At 51.8% G+C, this 26,884-nt stretch overlaps 1 protein-coding gene across 1 annotated transcript in view; it reads left to right on the top strand.

The window, feature by feature from the left end:
• Nucleotides 1-2,434: 2,434 nt before the first annotated feature.
• The window catches only part of DENND11 (DENN domain containing 11), a 48,122-nt gene continuing 23,672 nt past the window's right edge, over nucleotides 2,435-26,884 (top strand). The window contains exons 1-3 of the mRNA XM_062187242.1: nucleotides 2,435-2,702; nucleotides 22,073-22,172; nucleotides 22,942-23,100. Coding sequence (XP_062043226.1) covers nucleotides 2,435-2,702; nucleotides 22,073-22,172; nucleotides 22,942-23,100 — 527 coding nt within the window. The remainder of the gene's footprint in view (nucleotides 2,703-22,072; nucleotides 22,173-22,941; nucleotides 23,101-26,884) is intronic.

The following is a 26,884-nucleotide window of genomic DNA, read 5'->3' as shown; positions in this document are numbered from 1 at the left end:
GGTAAAACCATGTTTCCGTTCCTGTTCCAGTTCTTCAAAGAACCCCTTCAGAATCGTGATCCTCTCATTTAAAATGCCCCTTGACAGCTCTGCTCCCGCCCGCAGCCGGTCTGGGTGCACTGGTTAGGGCAGCCGCCTGCTCCATTTTAAGTTTTTGGTCAGAATCCTGGAGGCTGAACCTATGCAGATGTCGAAGGTGTTGGCCATTGTTTCTGCCATTAGCCAGCAGTTCTCTTCAACTGGGGCTGAACGAGGTGACTTTGTTGATTAGCAAATTGATCTGGAGGTCTGCTGTGGTAAGCTTTACCTTCAACATTTGGTTTTGTCCCCCTCCTCCCTTTTATCCACTTCAGTTTTTGACACACAAAGAGACAGAGCTCCCTTCCAGTCCACAAAGGCCCACAGTGGCCAGGGCAGGGCCACACAGAGGCTGGGAGCCAGGCACTCAGTCCAGATCTTCCATGTTGGTGGCAGGGACCCAACCACTTGAGCCATCACCTGCTGCCTCCCAGACTGTGGGTGACCTGGTGAGACTGCCTGCCTCGCCGGTGCAGTTAGCCTGACTGCTGGCCGGTGGCAGGCGTCCCAGCCACATTTCCCCCCTCCCGCCAATCAGGTAAAGAGCTCCCGGGTGTGGCCCGGCCCATTAGACCCACCTGGAAAGCTATCCTAGCTACGTGACCTTCAACCTGATTGGAGAAGCAGCGCCAATATTGGCTCCATCTTACAGAATCAGTGTTGCTCTGAATTAGCCACGCCCCCCTGTCTGCCCTTTAAACAGTGGGCGTGGTCGTTAATAGAGCAGACAAGGTCACAGAAACTAGTCTCCAGTGCTTCTTGCCAAAGAAGGCCGTCGCTCGCCATCCCTGCAGGGCGCGGGCCTGGCACCAGAGTGTGCATCATCAGCTGGGATGCAAAGACAGAGCGCTTGGCGAGCTAGAATATGCTCTATAGAGGAGAACACGAGAAAAGACAGGGCCAGCTCTTCCTGTTTATACCGCCAACCAAGGGAAGCAGCTTATGAGTTATTTCCTGGGATATACAGGGCTTGAGAGCATTAAAGCAGGAGGTGCGACTCCCACAAAGGGCAGGAAAGGAAGCCCCCGGGAGAAAGCCCATGCTTTAGAAGCCGCTGAGGAGTTTCTGTGAACCCTCACCTCCACACTTGGCACTATAAAGTCCCAGCCTTGGACGCTCTGGCTGTGGCCGGGCGTCTGAGTATCTGCCCCCGAGTCCCGGGTGTGACCCAGTGTGGTGCGCCCTGGTCTTGGCCTGCACCTGCGTCTCAGCGGCTCGCTCCAGAGTCCTGCATGGTCACTTGTTTGCCTTTGGGGGAGGGGGCAGGTTGACCTAAATCTATAGATAACGGAAGCAGTCCTCATTCCCATAGTTTTTTGTGTTGTTGTCATAGGGTTTGGACTGAAGCAGCAACCTTGCCCGGTTATCTCCCGGGAAGAAGGCTAAACCGTTACTGCGTTCCTGGCCTCTGGGACGTGGGTGTTCGTGACCACCTATGGCACACCTCCAGCGGGCCCTCTGAGAACCTGCAGGCCGTGAGCCTTTCTGAACCCTGGCTGGATTCTGTCTTCGACCAGTTCTCTGCGACCTCATCCTGTCTCGTTGTTGTAGTGGCCATCCCGATTTGCTACTCACAGCTCCTCTTCAGAGTCACCAGCTACCAGATCAACCCCAACGGTTGAGGCACTCAGAATTTTACATCTAAACCTAAACTGGCGGCGGGTGGGGCTGGGGGAGTCATAGGCAAAGCTGAGACCAATTTCCAAAGCTATAAGCTTTGGGGTTTACTGCAGCCGCCTCACCTAGCGACTTGTCGGCTGATCCTATGTGGAAACACCTTCCCAGCCCCACAAACACCCCAGCGCCTGGTTTAAGTCCCTCCAGCTGGTCCTATACCGGGACGCAGGCTCACCATCCCCATCCCAATCAGTCTGCCTTCTCAACAGAACGGTGAGACTTCCACGCCCTAGCCCCGGGGCCTGGGCCGGTCTTCATTCCCAACACCTGGGTACCAGCCACTCACCTCGGCTTCACTTTCCCGCCCCTACTAGCTTGGGCACACGTTCAGGGTTATGTAACACATGCGTGTCACGGTGCCTGTGACCAGGGTACTTGGGAAAACGACGGTGGTTAGTTACACCACGGCATCCTAGGTGAGAAGCGACCCTCAACCCACGCACAGGTGCACCGACCCGAGGCTGCGCGTCCGCACCACCCACTCCCCAGCCGCGAGCACACACACGTACTGGGCACAGCCAGCCTCCAGCCAGGCTCCGGCCGCCGCCGGAGACGCGCCGGGGCTGAGGGCGGAAGCAGGCAGGTGTGGGCCCCGGCGGCGCGGGCGGGCGCGGGCTCGGCGAGGGAGTTCCCGCAGCCCGCCCCGCCCCGCGCGCCCGCGGCCCCTCCTCGCCTCGCCATGGTGGAGCAGGGAGACGCGGCGCCGCTGCTGCGCTGGGCCGAGGGCCCCGCCGTCTCCCTGCCGCAGGCCCCGGAGCTGCCCGCCGGAGGCCGGGCCCGGGGCGGCGGCGGGGGCGCGCGGCCGGCCGCGGGGCTGCCCGCGAGGCGGGAGCCCGGGGGCCCGGCTGCCTCCGAGGTGCCGCTGCAGCCCGGGCGCCTGGAGCTGCGCGACGTGGAGGAGGACCAGGTGGTGGCCGTGTTCGTGGTCACCTTCGACCCCCGCTCGGGTGAGAGCCGCTCTGGGACCCGGGGTGCGGGAAGGGGCAGGGCACCCCCGGGCCTTAGAGGCGGGGGGGGGGGCTCGCTGCGCGCGCACCCGCACACCTGCACCCCCTGCCCGCCCGTGGACCCCGGGCAGCGCGGGGTCCGGGGTGTCCCCTCTCAGCCGGCCCGCGGGGCTTTGTTTCGGCCCCCGCCGACCCCGCTCGGGTCTCGGTCCCGCCACTGCCCTCCTCCCCCATCGTGCCCATCCCCACGATCGTGTTTGCCTCTCCAGTGTCAGCGTCGCGCCTGTGACCCCGCACACGGGCTTTTTTTTTTTTTTCTTTCCGTGGGGATGGAAAGTGTTCCCAGGTGGGGAGGAGGGAAGCCCCGGGCGCACGCCCCCCGGCGCGGAGCCCCCGGCCCCGGCCCGCTCGCCCTGGCTCCCCGCCGCTCCCTCCGCGGTAACTTTCCCGGCGGCCAAGTTCACTCTCTCTGCGCGCTGTGGGGGAATGAATGCGGGGCCGGGGGAGGGGAGTCCGCCTCCCGAACGGGCTCCGGCTGGGACGTGTGGAGCACCAACGGGTCATCCCCGAGTCTTCAGCGGGGTGGGGGAGGGGCGTGCTTCGTTTTAAGGGCGGGAGAGCCCCCGGGGGATGGAAAGCCTGGGCACAAGTCTGCGCTCGCGGGAAGCCCGGCGTGGGCTGGCAGGGGCGTCCGCACCCCACGGCTGCCCCGCGGTTCGGTTTCGGAGTCAGGGTCCCGGGGCTTAGGAAAACCCAGGCGTGACTTTGGCGTGGGCCTTGGAGCTGCTGGAGTGTGCGGTGCTTGTTAGAAGAACTCCTCCAATGAGGGTGAACGCGAACCCAGGGAGTGGGGTGCGGGTCAGGGCGCAGGTGTGCGGCTGCTGCTGTAACCGGGCAGGCTCGGCTTGGTCAGAGATTCTGGGTGCGCAGGACACCGGGAGGATGTGGGATTCCCCGAGCCCAGGTCCCATTTGTAGCGACAAGAGTTGGTGGAGGGGAGAGCGCAGGCCCTTCTCCCGCCTGCTCCTCTGCCCCACTCATGGCCCGGGCTTCTTTGTGAGCCGCTTCGGAAATTCTACTCGCAACCACTGCACACCCGAAGCTACATATGTTACAAGGACCCTTCCAAAAGTTCATGGAAAGTGGAATTAAAAGATAAGCTTTTGTGGGTGCAAAACGTTTTTTAAATGCATGCACACTGAGGTACTTGGTTTCCGGAAGGGCTGACGCCTCTGCAATGAGGGAGACTGTTTTAGATATGCAAGTATTTCAATGCCTCACACATGCTGGCGGACTGGCATATGGTTGGACTCCCAGATATCAGTGGTTTGAAAATACTGGTCAGTTTTGACCAAAATGATCCTTAAAGCCAGACGCCACCCCCCACCCCCCACCCCCAGAAAAGATACTTTGTAACCACAGATGCTCTTCAACTTAGCCAGAAGTTACTTCCTGATAAACCCACTGTAGGCTGAAAAGAGTGAGCTGAACATCACAGCCCCGTTTCTACTGTGCACGTACCACATCCACACCATTCTAAAGTAGACACATCCTCAAAGGAGCCATCCTAGGCCCCTGATTGTGTTTCCTCATGCCCTTCACCGCACCTGAATATCCACCCACAAGCTCAAGATGCCTTCTGGGGGAGAATGTTAGGAGTAACCAGAAAAAACGGAAAGGGAACATTAACAGGCTCTGATTTAGTGGTGGCCTGGTTGCTACTCTAGGGAAAAGAAAGACAAAAATCGTGTACTAACCACAGATAGAATTGATCACATTGGTAATTATTGATATTGATCAGTGGGTAAAAAGCACCAAGGAGCTGTGACTCTCTCCCATGCCCTGTTAGAGCCAATGAGAATGGTTTTATGGGTTGGTGAATGTGGTGTGTGCACGCACTCAATGGTTTTCAGACTAACACTAATGTGGAAGAAGGGATTGTTATTGATACTTAGGTACCTTGTACAGGCATTTACAATTAAGCTCTTTGATTTTTTTTTTTTTCATTTTAAATGATTTGTTTATTTGAAAAGGCAGAGTTACAGAGAGAAATCCTCCATCTGCTGGTTCACTCCCCAAATGGCCACAACGGCTGGGCTGGGCTAGGAGACAGGAGCTTCCTCTGGGTTTCCCGCGTAGGTGCAGGGGCCCAAGGACTTTAGTCATCCTCTGCTGCTTTGCCAGGCGCATTAGCATGGAGCTGAATCAGAAGTGGAGCAGCCGGGACTCAACACACACCCATATGGGATGCTGACGCTGCAGGTGGTAGCTGTATCCTGTGTGCCAGAGCACCGGCCCCTAAGCTGTTTGATTTAATGCTAAATGCTACCCTCTAATTTGCTGGTCATTTGTATGCAATTATGCATGAGGAAACAGACCACAGACAGTTAAGTCATCTGGAAATATCACTACTCATTAACTACTTGACTCTAAGTCTGGTTGTCTTAGCAGTGTGCCATCCTGCCTGAATCTCTGCTCCCTAACTTCCTGTTACCCATCCCCAGTTCTGGGAGGAGGGGGAAGGAAGAGGAAGACAGTGAGAGAAGGAGATGTGTGAGTGAGCGCTTCTAGCTTTGGCCATGGTTGACTGGGAAAGCAGTTGTTTTCATATTCTTGGCTCTTTTGTCATATATCCCACTCCAAAATGGCACTTTGCATCCTGTAAAAACATTACATAAAATAAGAATTATACAGTATATCTCTAAAAGCAGAAGATAGAATGAATGGGTGCCACTGAGCTCGTTGGACATTGAGGGTTAGCACTGTGACAAGGAGCCTAAGAGAGCATCTGGTGAGCGACTGTGTGCTGGTTTAGCTGTGTCCTGGAGAGACGAGGCCCATGCTTGCCCTGTGAGCCAGAGACATTGTGGGCCAGAGCTGTCTCCTGGCCTGTGTTTCCCCCACTCTCCTCCCGAGGCATGTCTGCTGTATGCTTCTGTTTAATTTTGGTCCAGCCAGACTTCTGCTGTTCCTTAGGCTAATTTACCAAAAGCAACAAAGTGAATACTGGCTTCTTTATCGAAATGAGAGCATAGCACAGAAGCCATCATGTGGGAGTGGTTTGTTCACAGGTTCTGTCTCTGGCCTGCCCCTCTAGCAGCTCTCCCGGTCATCCCAGCTGCGTCCTCATGTTCTATTCCCAAAACTCCTTCCCCACCTCCCGTCACTTACTGCTCAAACCAGGGGGTATTCTTCATGCAACTACCCTGGTGTGTGAGTAACCGTTAGCCTGTGTCCAACTCAGGGTGTGTGTGTGTGTGTGTGTGTGTGAGTGTGTGAGATAGTGAGTGTGAGACAGAGAGCACGAGAGAGAGTGAGAGAGAGCGAGCAGGGGGTAGCTAGGGAGAGGAAAGGACATGATGGAGGAGAAGGGAGTGCGTAGCTGTGGGTACATCTGTGAGGAAGAGGATATAAGAGGGAAAGCGAAGGAGGACCAGACCTATCCTTGTCGGAGTGAGTGTGTTTGGGTAGGAATGAACTTGGTGATTCTCTGCTGTATTTGGAAAAAAGAGTGACTCATTGGCATATTGTAAGATTGGGCATTCCTAGGAAAAATCCGAGAAGGTAGTAGCATAAAGATTATTTTCATTGGACACGTGGCTTGAAAGTTATGGTTGCTGGATGTAGAAATGACATGAGGATGGGGCTTCAAGTTCAAGGTGAGATGTGTGTGCACGCACTGACACACACACACTCACACTCTCAGCTCTATCCGGAGCAGGAGCCAAAGGATGGTGGTGCTGGCCATCTGGGCTACAAAGCTGCTATTGAAACCCGGCCCAGATGCCAGCTCTGCAAGCCGAGTGGAAGAGGTTGGCAGTGAGCGTGTTGCTTTTTCATTGTGCTCAACCCCATGAGTTAGAGCCTTAAGTTTTATTTTGTTCTTTGCATGTCTAGGAAAATTCTTTTCTCTGCCTAATTAGGGAAAGTGGTGCCGTCACAGTTGGGGAGCTCAGCCCCATGGTGGTGGCAGGAGCTGTCTCCCCAGGTGACTGAGGACCGTGTGCACCTGAGCCTTTGGACCTCCGAGGTCTGGTCACCTGGGAAGCCGCCTCCTTGGACTGTTTGTTTCTAAAGCATTCACTTTAATCTGCTACATTTCATCCAGAATTATTTTTGGGGAGGTCTGGGGAAATTCCTCTGCTGTGTGCATTTGTATTGGAGTGGCTTGGAAGGCGAAGGGGGGGTGAGGGGCAGGTCATCTGGGATTTTCAAGATGTTTCTTTTGTTCTTGCTAATTAGGAATGAATTACTTATTACCTGCTTTTTCCCTGGCCTCTAACCAGTGCCCAAGTTATATTTAAACACATATTTAATTTAGTGCACCTACATGGTCCATGGATGTATTTTTAGTCCCTTTCACACACTCATTTTAATCTCCATTGATTCTCTGTATACTCAACGAAATATAAGCATTTCTTGTAAACAGTGGAGATGAGAGAGGCATGGTGTAACTTGGAGTGCTGCCGAGGTCCTGACTCCAGGCAAGTAGGAAATGGCTTAGTGACCAAGTGGAATGTGAGGGAAATTTGGAGACGCAAAGAGCAGGCCTCTTGCTGGCCGGTTCTGTCACTGTCCTTTCTCTGTGGTTTCCATCGGTTGTCAGTGCAGTACACTTGTGGTTGACTCGATGAGTCCCACCTTGGCAGACTCTGCCTGGCTCTGGGTGATTCACCTGCTTGTGGTTCTCAAGGAGACGTCAGTCAGAGGCCGTCTGTTGTGGATGCTGTTTCTCCTTGTGCCACGAGAAAGCAGGAGTGGCTGTCACAATGCCCACCTGTGTCAGGAACCGTGCTGAATGCTGTGAGGACCTTGCGGCTGATCTGCCCAAGTCTAGACTGTCGGAGTCAGAGATGCCTGGCGTTTGGGTCACCCAGGGTCCTTGGGCGGGGGAGGCCAGAGCCCGGGTCCCTTGCCTGCTGGGCCTGCACTCTTCCCCTCCCCACACCACTGCCCAGTGGCGCATTAGAGGGGGCTGGGAAGCAGAAGGTTTTGCCTTTGTTAAAATGAATGCGTTGGAATTCAGCCATATTCAGACTGGCGTGTGGCTGACTTTAAATCACCAGGATGAATTTCTTCCTGACGCAGGCTTTTTTTTTTTTTTTAAGATTTATTTATTTGAAAGATGCATTTACAGAGAGGAGAGATGGGTGGGGGAGGTTGCTGTCTTCCGTCTGCTGCTTCACTCCTCACATGGCCAAGGATGGGCCAGGCCAAAGCCGGGAGCTTCATCCCCCGTGGGGGCAGGGGCCCAAGCACGTGGGCCATGTTCCACTGCTTTCCCAGGCCATAGCAGGAGCTGGATCAGAAGTGGAGCAGCCGGGACTGGAACCAGGGCCATTTGGGATGCTGGGGTCCCAGACGGCAGCCTTAGCCGCTATACTCCAATGCCGGCCCTCCCTTCTCCCAGGTGGTTTCAGGAGCATTGCAAACCCCTGAAGACCAGGCACCAATTGGTGGGGGCTGTGGGGGCCTGAACTCAGTACTCTTCTGGGGTGTCTCCCATCTGCGGGGTCTGGTGGCCACTGAAGAGGTGGTTTTGCATAGGGACTGTTGTAGGGACCCTGGATGCTCCTGCATCCTTGCCTTTGTTCCCGAGACGGGAGTCCTTCCTACTCGCCGAGGGAGTCAGGGCCTGTGTGTGTATTAACGGGAGGTCGAGTAAAACTCAGGGAGAGAGGCACCTGGCGCCGAGCGCCACTGATGAGGGCAGGAGGTGCTGGGCCGAGCTGAGGCGGTGTGCCTAGGCTGACCAGCTCAAGAGGAAGTCCAGAGTGGGCGCCACCCAGCAGAGGGAGGAGGAAGAAGCAAGGTCGCCTGGGTGCAGTGTGCAGACATTGTTCTGGTTCAAGACGATTGCGTGGTCTGCCTGAAATGTTTGAGGCGAACTTCCCAACAGGCAGCAGTAGCAGCAGCTCATGTCTGTCCTCCCCGGGAAATGGTGGCTCCCGGGAGTGTGGCCATCTCGCTCTGCAACAGTTGCAGCTGGGAATCGGAGGCCGCCGAGTGTGCAGTCTGCCAGGCTGACGTTGGGGGCCACAGGGTGGCAGAGGTCAGACCCCCGGCACATCCTCCGCCAGGCTTGGCCCCACCCTCACGGCTTCCTGGAGTGACTGAGCCGCCTGCCCAGGTTCCCTTACACACTGATGTGTGTTTGCCTTTGCGTGAGCTCAGCACCTGGCACCCCGCCGCCAAGTTGTCCTCCACCAAGTTTACCGAAGGCCCAGCTGAGCTCACGCAGAGCAGATTGCGAAGCCGCCGCCTGAGTTGTCTTTGCAGGAGGAGCTAGGCAGGGCCCAGGTGTCACCCAGGAAGGGAGAGACTATGACAAAGGAATGAGCAGGTGGGGACTTGGGCTTGTCAGGGGCCACTCCCTTTGCTTTGACCCCTCTATTGAGTCTGTCCAGGTCCCAGCCCCTGGGGCGAGGATACGTGGGAAGAGCAAACCCTGGATAGGAGGTGTTCAGTGTTAGGTGTTTACGACATTGACTTCCCCTAAGCATTGCTATTTCTACAAAAATCACTTTCCCCTAAACTGCTACAAATTCTTGTGTAAATTGGTCACCAGTTGTTGCAATGTTTCTGTGGAAGGTGACCTCAGGCAGTTCTCCCTCCCCTGCTGGCTGTGATACATTGCCTCAGGTTTTTTGGTTTTTTGCAAAGCCCTTTATGGCTTCCTTGTGTTTTTTCATGTCTGTTATTTCAGTAATTTCTCCCAGTTTGCATGTTGAAGTTGTCTTAAAGCTTAGAAAAGCTGAGAGAATTGTGCGGTGAGAGCCTGGGTACCTTTCAGCGCGAGTCCCTGTTTATGTTTTCCACGCTCGCTTGATCTTCCCACAGCCGGCTCCCCTCTAACATGAGCTGTGTGTTCTGGAAATTACCGAAGTATTGTGCAGCAAGAAATCCCAGGGTTTGCGAGAAGCATGGGGTGAAGGGCACAATACGCAAAACCTTTGTCAGTGACGGACCCCTTAGAAACAATAGAAGCTCATACAGATGCGGGGACAGTTCTGCGTATTAAGTGGTTAAGAGGTGTGTACTGTGTAAAACTACCCGAGGTGGAGGTGGCTGAGCTGGGGAGGTGCAGGGCAGTGTTGGGGCCACCAGAGTTCTGTGCTGTTGTCACACGAGACCTGGGTGTGCTTGGCTTGGCGCAGTGGCCTCAGGCAGCAGTGTGAGGAGGGTGCCTTATTCCCACGTGGCTCGATGGAGCTGGGTATGGTTTTCCATGTTCACCTTGTGTTTTTCAAGATCAAAATCTCAGTGGTCAAAGTAATTCACATCTTGCCTTAGTGGTTACAACCGATGAGCCCGTGTGGCCTCATTATTTATTAAGGTCCATGGTTTACATTAGTTTTCACCCTTTGTTCAGTTCTGTTGGCTTCACATCTTTTAGTATTGTGCAGATTAGTTTCACTGTCTAAGAATCAGTGTTCCACCTGTGTGTTCCTCCTTTCCCAGGGACCTTTCTACTGTCCCTGGTTTTGCCTTTTCCAGACTGTCCTGTAGTTGGAGTCATACTGTGCATAGCCTTTTCAAACTGGCTTCTCTTAATTAGCAATATGCATTTGGGGTTCCTCCATGTCTTTTCATGGCTTGATAACTCGCTTCTCGTTTTTGCCAAATAGTATTCCATTATATGCGTGCTCCCACAGTCTTTTTAAATCCATTCATCTATTGAAGGGCATCTTGATTGCTTCCAGTTCTCAGCAATTCTGAGCAAAGCTGCCAAAAACATCTGTGTACAGGTTTTTGTGTGCACATGCGTTTCCAACTCATTTGGGTAAATACAAAAGGAACGTAATTGCTGGATCAAATGATAAGAGTATGTTCAGTTTTGTAGGAAACGGCCCAGCTATCATTCCAATTTGCTGTACCATTCTACACACGCACTAGCGATGAATGGGAGTTCTGTCACCCCACATTCCCCTCGGCATTGGGCGTTTGGTCTTTTGTATTCTAGCCATTCTAATAGGTGTGCAGTGGTGTGTCTCTGTTTTGTTTGCAACCTCTGATGACCTAGAATGTGGAGCATGTTTTCAAATGCTCGTTTGCCATCTGTGTATCTTCTGTGCTGAGTGTCTCTTTGGATTTTTTGCCCATTTGGATTTTTGCTTTCTTTTTATTAAGGCTTTTTTTTTTTTTTAAATTTATATTTTGCTTGAGAAACAGAGAAAGAGAACATGGCCATTTGCTGGTTCACTCCCCAAATGCCCACAAAAGCCAGGCCTAGGCCAGGGGGAAGCCAGGAGCCAGAAACGCCATGCAGATCTTCAACGTGGGGGCAGGGACTACGTGAGCCGTCACCAGCTGCCTCCCAGTGTGTGCATTGGCAGGAGGCTAGAATTGGGAGTGGAGCTGGGGTTCAAACCCAGGTGTTCCAGTGTGGGGTGTGGGCATCCCAACCGCAGGGTCACCCCTGTATCACGTTCCTCCCCCGGTGTTGTGTTTCTAAGTTTCCTTTTTTCCGTAACGATCCTTAACAGACAGGTGTTCAGCAGCTATGTTCTTGGTGGGTGACTTTTCTTTCCATTCTAGTCATAGTGTTTGGCAAATCATAATTTATAATTTTAAAAATGTTTACTAATTTATTTGAAAGAGGTGGAGGTAGGGAGAGGCAACAGATCTCCCATCAGCTGATTCACGCCCCAGATGCCTGCAACAGCTAGGACTGGGCCAGGCTGAAGCAAGAAGCCAAGAACTCGATCCAGGTTTCCCTGTGGGTGGCAGGGACCCCACCAGTGGAGCCATCCCCTGCTGCCTCCCGGGGTGTGCGTTCGCAGGACGCTGGGATCGGCAGCAGAGCGGGGGCTCGCACCCAGGCCCTCCTGTGGGAGGCAGGGACCCCACCAGTGGAGCCATCCCCTGCTGCCTCCCGGGGTGTGCGTTCGCAGGACGCTGGGATCAGCAGCAGAGCGGGGACTCACACCCAGGCCCTCCTGTGGGAGGCAGGAATCCCAGTGGCATCTCTGCCACTGTGCCAAACACCTGCCCCAGAAGTTTTGAATTTTAATGAAGTCTAGTTGATCACTTTTTCTTTCATGGGTTGTGCTTTTGTGGTTGTCCATCACCAAACTCAAGAGCACCCGGTTTTCTCCTAGAAGTTCTATAACCTCGTAGCTAGGTCTGCTGCTCACGCTGAGTGAATCTGTGTGACGGGCGGAGTCCGTGTCTGAGTCTTCCGCACGTGGACGTCTGAGTGCCCCGCGTGATCTGTCGTAAAGAAGGTCTTTTCTGCGTTGTGTTGCCTTTTTCCTTTGACAAAGATCAGTCACTTCCGCGTGTCTGTGTGGCTCTGTTTCAGGCTCTCCATTCTGTCCATTGGCCTATTTGTCTAATCTTGATAACTGGAGTTTTAGCGTGAGTCTTAAAGTTAGGTAGGTTCAGGCCTCCAACTTTATTCTTCAGAATGTGTTGGTTGTTTTGGGTATTTTGCCTTTCTATATAAACGTAAGAATTAATTTGTATCCACAGAATCATTTGCTGGGATTTTAATTGGAATTGCATTAGATGTATAGCATAATAAGCACGTGGGAAAGTCTTTGTGGTCAAGTTGTTTCCTAATACATCAGTTGCATTGCCACAAATTCAGCAAGTGTTAAAGTAGGACTGGCTATATACAGATATACTCTTATTTTTTTTAAATATTTATTTACTTATTTGAAGTCAGAGTTATATATATTTAGAGAGAGATCTCCATCTGCTGGTTCATTCCCCAGATGGCCACAACGGCCAGAGCTGGGCCACGCCAAAGCCAGGAGCTTCATCCGGGTCTTCCACATGGGTGCAGGGGCCCAAGCCCTTGGGCTGTGTTCTGCTTTTCCCAGGCCGTTAGCAGGGAGCTGGATTGGAAGTGGAACAGCTGGGACCTAAACTGGTGCTCATACGGGATGCCGGCACTGCAGGTGGCGGCTTTATCCACTACGCCACAATGCCAGCCCCTGGATAAACATTTTTTATATTTTTCCCTGAACCACTTGAAAGTAAGTTGCAGAGATGGTAATACTTCTCTGCTAAACGCTTGAGCGCCGACTAAGAAGGCGACTGTTTTCTTACATAAGCGCAGTGTCATTACCACTCCCAGAGTAATTAACACTACTTCCTCAGTTAGCTCTGCAAAGACATGGCTGTCCTTAGTAAAGCTGTCTGCTTCCTTAATGCCCGTGTCTGGGCTGTGACGTGAGCGAGCCAACCTCCTTCCCGTGGGAGGTCCGCAGTCTCCCGGGAGGCGGACATCGCAGCCGTGGTTGTCATGGGCTGGGCGAGGGACCCTAGTCACCGGATCTGCTCTGATCGTGTGCGTCCAGTGATAAAGGGCGTCCAATCCAGAGTAGCTTTGGGGAGCCTGGGCCCGAGGGACCTTTCTTCCCAACCCGCAGGGGCTCGGGGTCCCTCCTGACCTGCAGGACGTGACCGACACAGTGCGGCTGTGCAGGGGGCATTGGCCCAGGGACAGGAGGAGGGCTTTGAGGACCAGGAATGGGGCCTTATCCTGTAGGTCAGCTGCATGAGGAATCTTGAAAATTTTCATCAGAGATGTGTGTTATGAAAAGCCTAGGTTTGAATTTCAAAAGAACACTTCGTACCAGCATACATTGATCTTTTAATTCCATTTTTTTTCCCACAAACTTAGTAGGACACAGGTTTGCCCATGTACACAAAGGCCCTCAGGCAGGAGTGGCTTCATTAAGATAGGACTTAATTTCTCATGGGACAGACCGGAGCTAGCTGGCCTATCAGATGGACAGGGTCACTCAGGGAGCTTGGGTCAGGTTGCCTGTGGCCCCAGTGTCCTCTCCCTGTCCGCACGTCCGCACTGTCGGCAGGGGGACGAGACGGGCAGCACCCGCCTTTCCGTTCAGGCTCACTCTGGAAACTGCAGCTCTTCTCCGCCCACGTCCTGCTTGCCCCGACTGACTCCCGTAGCCATTCCTGTGTGCAAGAAGGTGCGCCACGCAAGAAATAGCAAGATCTGTTCCTTACTGGGAGGGGTGAGTGGATGTTTGGATATTGAGGGGCAGCTTGGAGTTCCTATTATACCAACTTTTTGAAACAAACAAAAAATGTGTCCTATTTAAAAATCCTGAAAAATAGATTTATTGGCCCAATAACTTGGGGCGCTGTGTCGACCTAGAGATTGACCGTGCAGAGCAGCGTGTGCCAGGCCCTGAGAATCTGCGGGAGAAGACTGGATGTCTTTGTTAACTGAGGATACTTTGCCAAAAATCTGCCTTCTCTGTTTCACTTTTTATTTATTTTTAAAAGCCCTAGTGACATAAGCTTTGGGAAACACTGGTTTGGGACTCCCTGAATTTTCCTTGATTTGCAGACATTTTAAAAGCAGTTTACTCCTGGGGCCAACAGAAATGTGCGTGTATCGTGTCAGTCAAGGTCCAGTCAGAAACAGAACAGCTAGAAGATGCACAAAGAGTCTCCTCCAAGTTCATGGAAAATGTGTATTATGAAAAAATAAGCCTGGGTTTCTAATTGTTTTTGCACCAAAATAAACATCATTTAGTTGCACTTTCCCGTGAATGTTTGAAGGCTCATCGCAGGTAGGATTGGATCTTGCACAATCGGTTGGCCCAGCTCGACAGTCCGTGTGAGGCTGCTGTCCGTGTGCCACGGCGTAGCTTCGAGCCTCTGGTGCACAGGGTCAGGGTCAGGTGGGGAAGCAGCAGCAGCTGGTGGTCAGGGTAGATGTGACCCCGAGTCACCGTCACTGGCTACAGCTCAGACAAGAGGGGTGTCCTGCAGGAGAAGCCGACGTCGACGTTCCTTGTTGGAGAACTGTGCACCTGGCTTAGGGAATCAGAAGATGCAGGAAGAAGCCAGGGGAAGAAGGCTGTGGCACCAGTGGCCCTGGCTGCCGCCCTTGGCTGCGGTGGCCGCCGGCAGGCACACAGCCGTGCAGGGGAGCTGCCCGAGGCTCCTGCACCAGCTGCTGCTTCAGTCCTGCCCCCCAGGTCTCAGCTGGAGCCGCACAACGAAGGCAGTGCCAAGAGGTGTAGCTCAACTAGCCAGGTCCTCACCGCCTGACAAGCAGGAGTGCTTACAGCAGTGCCGGTGCGATGCAGGTGTACTTAAAAAGTCGGTGAGAGAAAGCGGAATTGAACAATACATTTATTGTGCACACATTTTGAAAATCTTCGTTTTTTTTTTTTTTTTTTTTTTTTAATTTTTGACAGGCAGAGTGGACAGTGAGAGAGAGAGAGAGAGAAAGGTCTTCCTTTTGCCGTTGGTTCACCCTCCAATGGCCGCCGCGGTAGCGCGCTGCGGCCAGCGCACCGCGCTGTTCCGATGGCAGGAGCCAAGTGCTTCTCCTGGTCTCCCATGGGGTGCAGGGCCCAAGCACTTGGGCCATCCTCCACTGCACTCCCTGGCCACAGCAGAGAGCTGGCCTGGAAGAGGGGCAACCGGGACAGGATCGGTGCCCCGACCGGGACAAGAACCCGGTGTGCCAGCGCCGCAAGGCAGAGGATTAGCCTAGTGAGCCGTGGCGCCGGCCAAAATCTTAGTTTTTTCATAATACACATTTCTCACTAACTTTTTGGAAGTTCCCTTCATATACGTGGTTTTCAAATTTTTTTTAATCAAAATTATTTTTTCCTGGGGCATGCGCTGTGGCATAGTAGATAAAGCCGCCGCCTGCAGTGTCGGCATGCCATACGGGTGCCGGTTCGAGTCCCGGCTACTCCGGTTCTGATCCAGCTCTCTGCTATGGCCTGGGAAAGCAGTAGAAGATGGCCCAAGTCCTTGGGCCCCTGCACACGCATGGGAGACCCAGAAGAAGCTCCTGGCTTTGGATCGGTGCAGCTCCGGCCATTGCAGCCAATTGGGGAGCAAACCAGCAGATGGAAGACCTCTCTCTCTCTATCTGCCTTTCTCTGCCTCTCCTCCTCTCTCTGTGTAACTCTGAGTTTCAAATAAATAAATAGATCTTTAAAAAAATTTTTTTCCTCCTATTTCCATGAATTTCCATGAACTTAAGTACCTTTGTAGCTCTAAACCGGAAGCACCCTCAGTGTCACCAGCAGGTAAGTAGGTAAACTGCCACCGGTATGTGCTAGGAGCAGGAGATAAGCTGCTGCTGCGCGCACCATGGAAGAACTTACAGCAACGCTCAGCAAAGGAGACCGACGGATTGTGCTTACAGGAATTTGAAAAAAGGCAAAGCTAATTCCTGTTCGTCAGGATACTTAATCACAAGAGGATTCATTAGAGAGCTTGCAGGGAAGCTTCTGATGTGCAGAGAATGTTCTTTTTTTTTTTTTTTTTTTTTTTTTTAATTTATTTGAAAGAGTTACACAGAGAGGAGAGGCAAAGGGGGAGAGAGAGAGGTCTTCAATCCACTGGTTCACTCCCTAATTGGCCACAACTGCTGGAGCTGTACTGATCCAAAGCCAGGAGCCAGGAGCTTCCTCCAGGTCTACCCACACGGATGCAGGGGCCCAAGGACCTGGGCCATCCTCTACTGCTTTCCCAGGCCATAGCAGAGAGCTGGATTGGAAGTGGAGCAGCCGGGACTACAACCAGCACCCATATGGGATGCTGGCACTGCAGGTGGCGGCTTTACCCGCTATACCACAGTGCTGGCCTCCAGATAATGTTCTTTAAATTCTTTTATTTTTTGGTTTTTAAAAATTAATCAATTTAGGAGATGGAACAGGCTCACATCCTCTGGTTTACTTCCCAAATATCTTCAATGGCCGGGGGCCAAAGCCCGGAGCCAGGAACTCATCCAGGTCTCCCACAAGGGTGGAGGGACCCAATGGCTTGAGCCATCACCAGCTGCCTTGCCAGGCTCTTCATTAGCAGGTAGCTGGAATCCAGAGCTGGAAGCAGCTACCAGACCAGGCACCTTGACCCGGGATATGAGCATCATAACTTCCAGCTTACCCCAACCTAAGCCAAATGTTCCTCTTTCTGCTGCGCAACGTGGGTGCTGGTTATGCAGAAAATGTTCACAGGGTTGTATGGTTGTGACTGGTGGATCTTCCTGGACTCCCTAGACTCACATGGAAGTACAAGGGAAGTTCAAGTTTTAATAAGTTACTGAATGGTCATGGACAGGCTGAGCTGGAAGAAGGGAACTGCTCGAGCCAGGCCCTGGGGAGGAGTGGGGTGTGCCCCGGAGCAGGTGTTAGGCACTGGCTGAGACCAGGACTGGACCTGCTGAGGGTCACTGCATCGCCGTGCAGGCTGTCCCTTGGCTGTGCTGGCCGTGTGCTGCCGTCATGGAGGCTTGGGGAGTGTGCACGTTCTGTCTCTGGTATACACCAGCAGTCTCTCATCTGATAGGATGAAGGGAGACTGATTCTGTAGCTCCGGGGGAGGACCCGGCACCTTCTGAAGTTCCTCAGCTGCTGTAATGCCTTCCACGAGAGTGGGCATCGTTAGGCTGTTGTGGGATAGGGCATGGCTGATGGGGTGGAGTAAAGGGACGGGAGAAGTCCAGGCACTTAAAAAGCTCCCTAGGAGCTGGTGTTTGGTCTAGTGGTTGGGACACCTGTGTCTTATACAGAACGCCGAGGTTCAAGTCCTCACTCCGTTCCGGATTCTGGCTTCCTGCTGATGCACACCTAAGGTGGGGGGAGGTGGTGGGTGGGTCAAGTGGTTGGGTCCCTGTCACCCACATGGGAAGCAGTCCTGGATCCTAGCTTCAGCTTGGCCCAGCTCTGGCCGTTGTGGCTTTTTGGAGAGTGAACCAGCAGTTGGAAGATCTCTCTTCCTCCCTCCCTCTCCCTCTCCCTCTCCCTCTCCCTCTCTCCCTCTCCCTCTCCCTCTCCCTCTCTCCCTCTCTCCCTCTCTCCCTCTCTCCCTCTCTCCCTCTCTCCCTCTCTCCCTCTCTCCCTCTCTCCCTCTCTCCCTCTCTCCCTCTCTCCCTCTCTCCCTCTCTCCCTCTCTCCCTCTCTCCCTCTCTCCCTCTCTCTCTCTCCCTCTCCCTCCCTCCATCCCTCCCTCTCCCTCTCCCTCTCCCCCCCTGCAAGGTGTCCAGGCACGTAACAAATCTTCCCAGGCAGACGAATCGATTCATTCACAGGCTTTTATTGGGGTTCCGCTCCAGGGCGAGGTTCCCCGGTCCCAGCAGAGCGGGGGCCAGGGAAGTCGCGCGTCAGAGATTGGGGGAGCTCCTTTTATAGATTCAGGGTATGGGAGTTAAAGGTTGAGGTGGGTCTGATCCTCATTGGTTGACCTTTAGGCACCCGCAGGGACCTTGACAAGGACTTTCTTCCCCGGAAGTAGGCCTCTCCATTCCCGGAAATACAGGCCTGCCTTCCATGCGGATCCCAAAGCTACCATCATCTTACCGAGAAAGCCACAGAGGCCTAAAGAGTTAAATGTTCTGTAAAATCCTACAGGTGCTTTCAAAAATGCTATGTGTAAGTAAGCAAGTGCCTCTTGTTGAGTTTAAAATGAGTTTATAATTTTAAAAGTGGCAACTGAAAGTCTTTTGTCACCCACAGTTTTATATATCAGATTTGTTGCTCATAAAACTAAAACGTTGTTGGTTCTGTGCTTAGCTGTCCTCCTATAGGTTCTGATGGACTTTTTCCAGCCACATCTATTGTATTCAGTACTTTGGGATGGCACTGTAAACAGATGAAACCAATAATGTATTATAGGTACCAACTGAAAGTATGGTTAGCTGAGGTTACTAAGAGCAGAAAGTAATTCAAATCAATTGGTAAATTAAAAAACAGTTAAAGAGTTTAAAAAGCTAGTATTGAAACTGCTATATTTGTTATCCAATGATTGAAACTGCTTTCTAAATTTTCATTTGATATTGCTGTTGTCAGTAAGTGATCTGGGACTTGAGCACCCCCTTGGCTTGCATCCTCTGGTCTGCTTTAACAAAAACCAGGAGGAAGAGAAAGCCAGGCATCAGAAATGTAAAGGCAGGTGGCAGGCCAATTAAATGTAGCTCTGTACAGTGATCTGCCATCAAGGAGACCCAACAGGCCAGGCCACTGCAGTGGCTTTCAATGTGGTAAGCCTGGGCTTCAGCAGAAGTCAGCTTGTGAAGAGCCCTGGCAGCTCTGCCAGCCAAGAGTTGGATCACTGGAAATGGACCTGCTCTGGATTCGAAGGATGACCAGGTCAGAGCCACAGATCCTATTGGCTCTAAGCTGAAAAGTCCTTCACTCGGCCCAGCTTCCAAGGTGACCACTGCAGCTGAGGGGACGGCCAAGTAGGGTCAGCAACATTGCAAGCAGAACTGTAGATTTCCTGTTAGAGATGCCACCTGCCTTTACCTGGCCAGCTCTCCTCCCAGACAAGCTAGGTAATGGAAGTCAACAGGGTGCCTTCCCGAAGAAGGTTCACACCTCCCCTAGGATGTACCCTATGTGAAAAGATAGGTCTGGGTCTCTTAACTTATAAGACCTAAAGCCCACCAGATTATTATCAAGCCCCTTCTGTCAGGTTCTATTTGCCTCTCAATCAGAAAACTTAGTCGACTCTACTCCCAACCTGTGTGTACTGATGATCCTCTCCTCCACTTAATTTGCATGATTATTCAGAATTTCTCTACAGACAAACCCCTCTACCTGCAAAAGTTGAGTGGCCTTTCTCCTGGTCTTGGCTGGGATCAGATTTAAACCATGTCCATCAAACAATCCTCACAAGGGCCCAGAGACCCCCCTCATTTCCTCTCCTCTATGAAATCCTTTCATTACCTGGTTAATGCCACTCTTAGGATCATTGGTTGCTATTCTCACCCTGACTTGTATACTACAGTGTCTTTAAGTGTTTACAGCAGGTGATAATGGAATGAACCAAGGCCTTCAGCAACCAGGCAGTCAACCAGATGCTTCTCCATCCATACATGCCTGTCCCTGCGGAGCCCCAAGATACCCCCAGCGGGCCCCTGTAGACGACGTCCCCAGTTAGCAGGAAGTAGCCAGAGAGACTCATCGTCCCCCCCTTTCCTATCATCAAAAGGTTGGGATGGTAGCTTTGGGATCCGCATGGAAGGAAGGCCTATATTTCCGGGAATGGAGAGGCCTACTTCCGGGGAAGAAAGTCCTTGTCAAGGTCCCTGCGGGTGCCTAAAGGTCAACCAATGAGGATCAGACCCGCCTCAACCTTTAACCCCCATGCCCTGAATCTATAAAAGGAGCTCCCCCAATCTCTGACGCGACTTCCCCAGCCCCTGCTCTGTTTCTCTGCTGGGACCGGGGAACCTCGCCCTGGAGCGGAACCCCAATAAAAGCCTGTGAATGAATCGATTCGTCTGCCTGGGAAGATCTGTTACACGCCAGACACCTTACACCCCCCTCCCCACCTCTCTAACTCTGTCTTTCCAATAAATAAAAAAATCTTAAAAAAGATAAATCTGTTTTGAAAAGCTCACGTTCATTGCCAAGCCCAGGCCTCTTTGTCCTTCACCCTGGCAAACACAACAGTGCCTTTCCGTTTTATGAAATCTCAGTTCCCTGTTCATGCTTTTGTTTTGGTGAGTTGATTAGTTGGAATCCTGACTCCTTCCTTGAAAAGGAACAGAGCGCCTGGGGCTGGAGAAGGGGGGCTGGCAATCCCCTCTGATGCTTGCGCTGCCCTGAGACTGTGTTGTGTACTCTCTGATGCCCCAAACAATTATCTGTGAACACTGTTGGCTAGCATCACTGCTGGTGGCGCGCAGGCCTAGGGGAGTGGGATTTGGAGTGTTAATAAGTTTGTGCTAAAATGAAATCTCACAAGTACCTTAGTGTTTTATCTTGAAAAATGTGTAATATGTATGAAAACAATAGGGAGTCCTGGCTGGTGTTCTCTCTCCAGCCTCCAGATAACATTCTCTGGTTTCGTCAGTCTGAAGTGTATTTGTTGGAGCTTTCAGCCTTCACCCTGGTCTCCTGAGCTCCAGCTCTGAGTTCAGGGATTGAGTCTTATTTGACTTTGCATCTCCAACATCTAACTCAGTATTCACGGTAAGTGAAGGAGTGGCCAAATTCTGGAAGTGCGGAAGCGATGGGCGACTCACTGTGGCGGAGAGGAGAGAGTTGGGGAGAGAAGCTGAGCTGCACTGGTCAGAGCTGTAGAAAAAGAAACGAAATAGTATTCTCTCCTGGACTCACGAGAAATGTTAGGTTTGGACTAGCGCGGGATTCTGGCCCTTCATACCCCCAGAAGAGAGAGACGGAGACCGAGCTCGATGGAGAGAGGCTGCTTTGTTGGAAGCAAAGAGGGGCGGCAGTCTGTTCTTAGAAGACACGTTTAGAACTGAGGTTTTCATCAGGTTAAGGAGGGAATTTGCCACTGCGTGGTGTGGGGGGGAGGCGGGGAGTAGAAGGCAGCTGGCTCTTCGAAGCCTCGGGAACTTCCCTCTTACCTGCCTCACAAGATGCCTTGTGCAGCGTACCCTTTGCCATTTGCCTTGCAAGGAGTCAGGAAGGGTCAGGTTGGCACCAAGGACCTTGACAGAAGGGAGGAAGTGGGGCAGGGAGGGGGAAAGAAAGGGAGGAGAGGAAAGGAGTGACAAGTCTTTTAAGAAGAGCAGGTAATGTATTTGTCTGAATGGACATTAATTGCACATCTTTACGGGGCACAGTGTGACGGCAGGAATTTTTTAAAAATTAGCAGGTGCCACGAAGAGGTCATTGAGAATGAGGTTTTTTTTTTTTCTTTTTCTTTTTTTTTTTTTTTTTTTTTTTGACAGGCAGAGTGGAGTGGATAGTGAGAGAGAGAGAGAGACAGAGAGAAAGGTCTTCCTTTTTGCTGTTGGTTCACCCTCCAAAGGCCGCTGCGGCCGGCGCATCTCGCTGATCCGAAGCCAGGAGCCAGGTGCTTCTCCTGGTCTGCCATGCGGGTGCAGGGCCCAAGGACTTGGGCCATCCTCCACTGCCTTCCCGGGCCACAGCAGAGAGCTGGCCTGGAAGAGGGGCAACCGGGATAGAATCCAGTGCCCCAACCGGGACTAGAACCCGGTGTGCCAGCGCCGCAAGGCGGAGGATTAGCCTGGTAAGCCACGGCGCCGGCCGAGGATTTGTTTTTTTTTTTTTAAACAGTTTTGGGGTTTTTTAAGGTCATGAGTAGCCGTGGAAAGGTGAGGTTGGGAGCTTGATGTCCAGGGGTTGAAGGAGGAAGGGCGGAGGCACAGAGGGCACAGGGGGCAGACTTGGCTGTGGCCAGCAGAGAGGCAGAACCACGGACAGCGTCGCAGAGGGAAGCGGACTGTCCCTCCGGAGCCAGCCAGGGCCCCTGCCCTGCCCTCTGGGGAGGCTTAGGGTGATGGGTGAACCCTCGGGCGTCTCGGTGGCTCATGTCAGGACACCAGCAGCCCAGTTCTGAGACGCCGCAGGCGCCAGGCTCTGCAGCAAGCCCGTCTCTTTGAGATTCTGTTTCTGACTTGTCTCCTTGCTTTCCCACAGGAAACATGGTGGAATGGTGCTTACCTCAAGATATTGACCTTGAAGGCGTTGAGTTCAAGTCTATGGCCAGTGGGTCCCACAAAATTCAGTCCGATTTCATGTAAGGACTGCAGGACCTGCCTCGTCTGCGCCTTTCCACTCCGTGCTCCCCGCCCTTGCCAGCAGCTTCCCAGAACATAAGGGCTGTGATGAGGGGGCCCTCAGGTGCCGTGTGAAATACACACGACGTCCATTTTCCAGCAAGAAGGACTGTAGATGTTGTCAAGTTCTGGGTGGACTTCATTGCCCCAAAAAGCCGAGAACTTCTACCAAAAAGCTTGCTGTAAACGAAAGAATGGCGTTCAGCTCAGTTTGGGTTAACCTAACTTGAAATCCCGGCTTGAAGTCTGGCCAGCTGGTCGCCCTGTGCAGTGAGGAGACGCATGGGAAGGACCTGGGGGCCAGGCGGTGGCTTTAATCCTTGCACTGGACTGAAACCAGGACTGCTACAAGTGTGAGAAAGGGGAGGAGATAAAATGGCAGCTCCACTAGGCGTTTGCGACTCGGGGGGTGTGGGAGAATCAGTATAGGCGCTGCTGAGGAAGCAGTAGGAACCCCAGACGGGCCTAGTGGTGGGGCGCGCTCTGGCTGCGGTGCCGGGGAGAAGGGAGCCACAGCAGGTGCACCAAGGGCCAGGCCTAGCTCCGGCCGCGTGGCCCCTGGCGAGTTCTGCAGTCTCTGTTAGCCTTGTGTCTCCCATCTGGGAGCCTGGGTGCCTGGGACTAGTTCTTCCCCTGAGGCTGACATGGTTAATTTGCTGTGTTTCGGATTGCGTCTCAAAGAGAAGCCACCACCAAACCTCTCCTTGATTTCAAGCCTCTCTGTTTCAGTTATTTCCGAAAGGGGCCCTTCTTCGGCCTGGCCTGTTTCGCCAACATGCCCGTGGAGAGCGAGCTGGAGCGCGGTGCGCGCATGAAGTCGGTGGGCATCCTGTCTCCATCCTACACCCTGCTCTACCGCTACATGCACTTCTTGGAGAACCAGGTTCGGTACGTGGCTCCCGTGCACGCGGAGGGAGGCACCAGGCTCTGCCAGCTGGTGCGTGTGTTCTGGGTCCCGGGGGCTGGCAGCCTGTCCCAGAACCAGGTTCGGTACGTGGCTCCTGTGCACGTGGAGGGAGGCACCAGGCTCTGCCAGCTGGTGCGTGTGTTCTGGGTCCCGGGGGCTGGCAGCCATGTGCTGGAACAACAGATGCCTGTCCCAGAACCTCGTGGCCGCCTCTCAAGTCCAGGCGTGGTCTTCCAGCCGGCACCAGGACTCCTCACACGGTGACGAAAGCTGGTGCTTTGAGCTCACATTGAATTATGACGTCAGTTTTGTTAAATATCTTGTTGACAAGTACACAGTTACCACCTCCTGGTCTCAGGCATGCAGAACAGATTCTGAGCTTTTTTGAAGTCTAGTCATTTGTTACTTAGGGGTAACTGTTATCATTTGGGGCTGGTAAGAAGGGAATTTTTAACAGAAGGAGCAGAACTGTTGGGCTACGTATTTCTTTAACCTTTGCAAACTTAACAGTATTTCCAAGTTTGAAGGGGGACATCTGTCCTCAATCCCTGAAGCACTGTTAAAGGTTTAGCATATCTGCCCCTTTCCTGATATGTCCGTGTATAAAATACCTTAAGATAAAATACATTTCAGGGACGCCATTGTGGTGCAGTGGGTTAAACCATTGCCCGTGACACCAGCATCCCATGTTGGATCCCTGATTGGAGTGAGCCCTGACAGGTCTGCTTCTGACCCAGTGTTTTGCTAATGGGCCTGGGAAGGCAACAGAGGTTAGCTCAAGTGTTTGGGCCCCTGACATCCACTCGGGAGACCCAGATGGAATTCTAGCTGTTGGCTTTGGCCTGGCCTAGATCTGCCTATTATAGCCATTTGGGTGTGAACCAGCAGATAGAAGATTGGTTCTCTCCCTCTCTCGGTCACTTGGTGTTTCAAATAGTTATTTTTTTAAATACATTTGGCATTGTAGTATATACATAGGCTTTTATAGCTTATACTTTTTTAAAAAGATTTCTTTTAAAGGTAGAGACAGATTTTTTTTAAAAGATTTATTTTTTTATGTATTTGAAAGGCAGAATTACAGAGATAGGAGGAGAGATAGAGGTCTTCCATCCACTGGTTCACTCCCCAAATGGCTGCAACAGCTGGAGCTTGGCCAAGCCGAAGTCAGGAGCCTGGAGCCCCTTCTGTGTCTCCCACATGGGTACAGGGACTCAAGCACTTGGGCCATATTCCGCTGCTTTCCCAGGTGCATTAGCAGGGAGCTGGATGGGAAGTGGAACAGCCGGGACTCAAACTGGCACCCATATGGGATGCTGGCATTGCAGGCAGCATCTTAACCTGCTACACCACAACACCAGCCCGAGAAAGAGAGAGGGGGAGAGGGAGAGAGAGAGTGTTCTTCATCCATTGGTTTGCTCTCCATATGGCCACAATGGCCACAGCTAGGCCAGGCCAAAGCCAGGAGCCTGGAACTCCATCTAGATCTCCCACATGAGTACAGGGGCTGAAGTGATTGGGCCATCTTCTGCGGCTTTCCCAAGTGCATTAGCAGGGAGCTGGGTCATAGTGGAGCCCCCGGGACCACAGTTGACAGCCGTATCGGATGCTGGCCTCACAGGCAGCGGCTTAATCTGCTGCACCACCACCCGGCCCCTGTACTGATAAAATTGATCATTATTTAAAGATTTTTGTGAAACATCTGTCTTGATCATAATCTTGGAAAGAACCTTTATTTATTGTTCAAAACTATAATTTATTGTTTGTGGGAAAACTGTTTATTCAAAAATATTTAAGTGAAAAAGTTTTAAAAAACTTACCAATTATTAGCAGAGAGATCCATTATCAGTTAATAATATCCTAGAATAGAAATGACTATGGAAATAGGATATTTTATGATGATTTAATGTTATCAAATATCAGGTTGTAGAAAAAAATCAGGCTGTTTGAATGAAAAAGTTAAATAATAATTTTACTTGCACATCTCACATGAGAAGAAAAGAGTACATGAAACTGAAGGAATTGTCAGAGCTCACATATTTTTATGAAACTCCTTGAAATATTTCCCCAACTTTTAAAGAACATTTTGAAAAGCAACTTCCTGTGTCATTCTTGTTGAGAAATAACAGGTGAGTGTGTACAAGTCGTGGTGTGGGTGACGCTGGTGGTTTTCCGTTTCTGCTGTAGACAGGGTGGTATTATCGTCCCCAGCTCCTCTGTCCTACTTCACGTCTCAATTTGTATTTGTTGCAAGATTCATTACACTTAGTTCTGCAACGATAATTTTCACAGTTCTTTAAATTCTTCATTATGTATTTAAGTGGACTTGACAGCCATTTCCAGGCCTTACCTGTGGCTGGCTCCATGCCTGGCTGTTTCTTGGTTGGTTGGGTCTTCCCATGAACCACTTTTGTGTTTCTGTGAGGAGAGATCCTGGCCGGGTGTAAGGTCCTCGAATGGTTCCTTCTCGGGGCGCTGAAGACACGCACTGCTGTCTTCTGAAATCAGCTGTCGTAGAGGAAGCTTCTTCTGTTCACATTCCCATAGATTCTTTCTCTGTGACGGTTCTGAACTTCACACCCACACCCACACCCACACCCACCCACACACACCTTCCATCTGCTGGTTTACTCCCCAATACCCAGGCCTGGGCCAGACTGAAGCTGGGAACCCTGAACTCCATTCACGCCCACCTGCTGCCTCCCAGGGTCAATGTTAGCCAGAAGCTGGATCAGAAGTGAAGGATCTGGGACTCAGACTGGCACTCTGGCCTGGGGTGTGGGCATCCCAACCATGGCTTAACCTGGTGCACCCCAGTGCCTGCCTCAATACGTCTGACTTTTAGGAACCTCTGTTTTAGAAGCCTCTCATTTTGTGTAATAAATATCCAAGGGTGTTTTTTTTTTTTTTTTCTGTCTTCAGGAATATCCTTTGTGCATATGTTTCTTCTGTGTTGTGTCCATTTTTCTTATTTTGATGATTTTAATAGTGCTATAGTGCCATATAGAGTTAGTGTACTTCATTATTCCCCATGGTTGAGTGTTTAGCATTTTTTAAAGACTTATTTATTTATTTGAAAGAGCTACACAGAGAGAGGAGAGGCAGAGAGAGAGAGAGAGAGGTCTTCTATCTGTTGATTCACTCCCCAGTTGGCCACAACAGCTGGAGCTGTGCCAATCTGAAGCCAGGAGCTTCCTCCGGGTCTCCCACGCAAGTACAGGGGCCCAAGGACCTGGGCCATTTTCCACTGCTTTTCCAGGCCACAGCAGAGAGCTGGATGGGAAGCGGAGCAGCCGGGACCTGAACCAGTGCCCATGTGGGATGCCGGCACTGCAGGTGGCGGCTTTACCCGCTACACCACAATGCCGGCCCCTGGCATGTTTCTGATTTTTTAAAAGCTGTTCTTCACCTTCATGTGTCTATCTTTTTCTGTATTTGAAATATTTACTGAGTTTTGTTTCTCAGAAGTAACGAGTTTAAAAAGGACATTTTGGGGAATCAAATTGTAAAAATTGTTTTTAAAATATTTGCATGCATTTGATAAGTATAACTGTAGGACCATAGCAATACTTCCCACCATACTCATCCTCCCACCCAACTTTCACCCCTCTTCCTCTTCCCTCTCCTGTTCCCAGTCTTGTTTTTTTACTAAGATCTATTTTCATTTAACTTTATACACAGAAAATTAACTCCATTCTAGGCAACGAGTTCAACACTTTGTATGAGAAATAAAAAGAAAAGAAAAATCTGTTGCTCAGCAGTCCAGAC

The sequence above is a fragment of the Lepus europaeus genome, chromosome 1, assembly GCF_033115175.1.
Source record: "Lepus europaeus isolate LE1 chromosome 1, mLepTim1.pri, whole genome shotgun sequence".
In the NCBI taxonomy this organism is placed as follows: Eukaryota; Metazoa; Chordata; class Mammalia; order Lagomorpha; family Leporidae; genus Lepus; species Lepus europaeus.
Note: the sequence above shows the minus strand (reverse complement) of the source record. Positions and strands in the feature narration are given on the sequence as shown.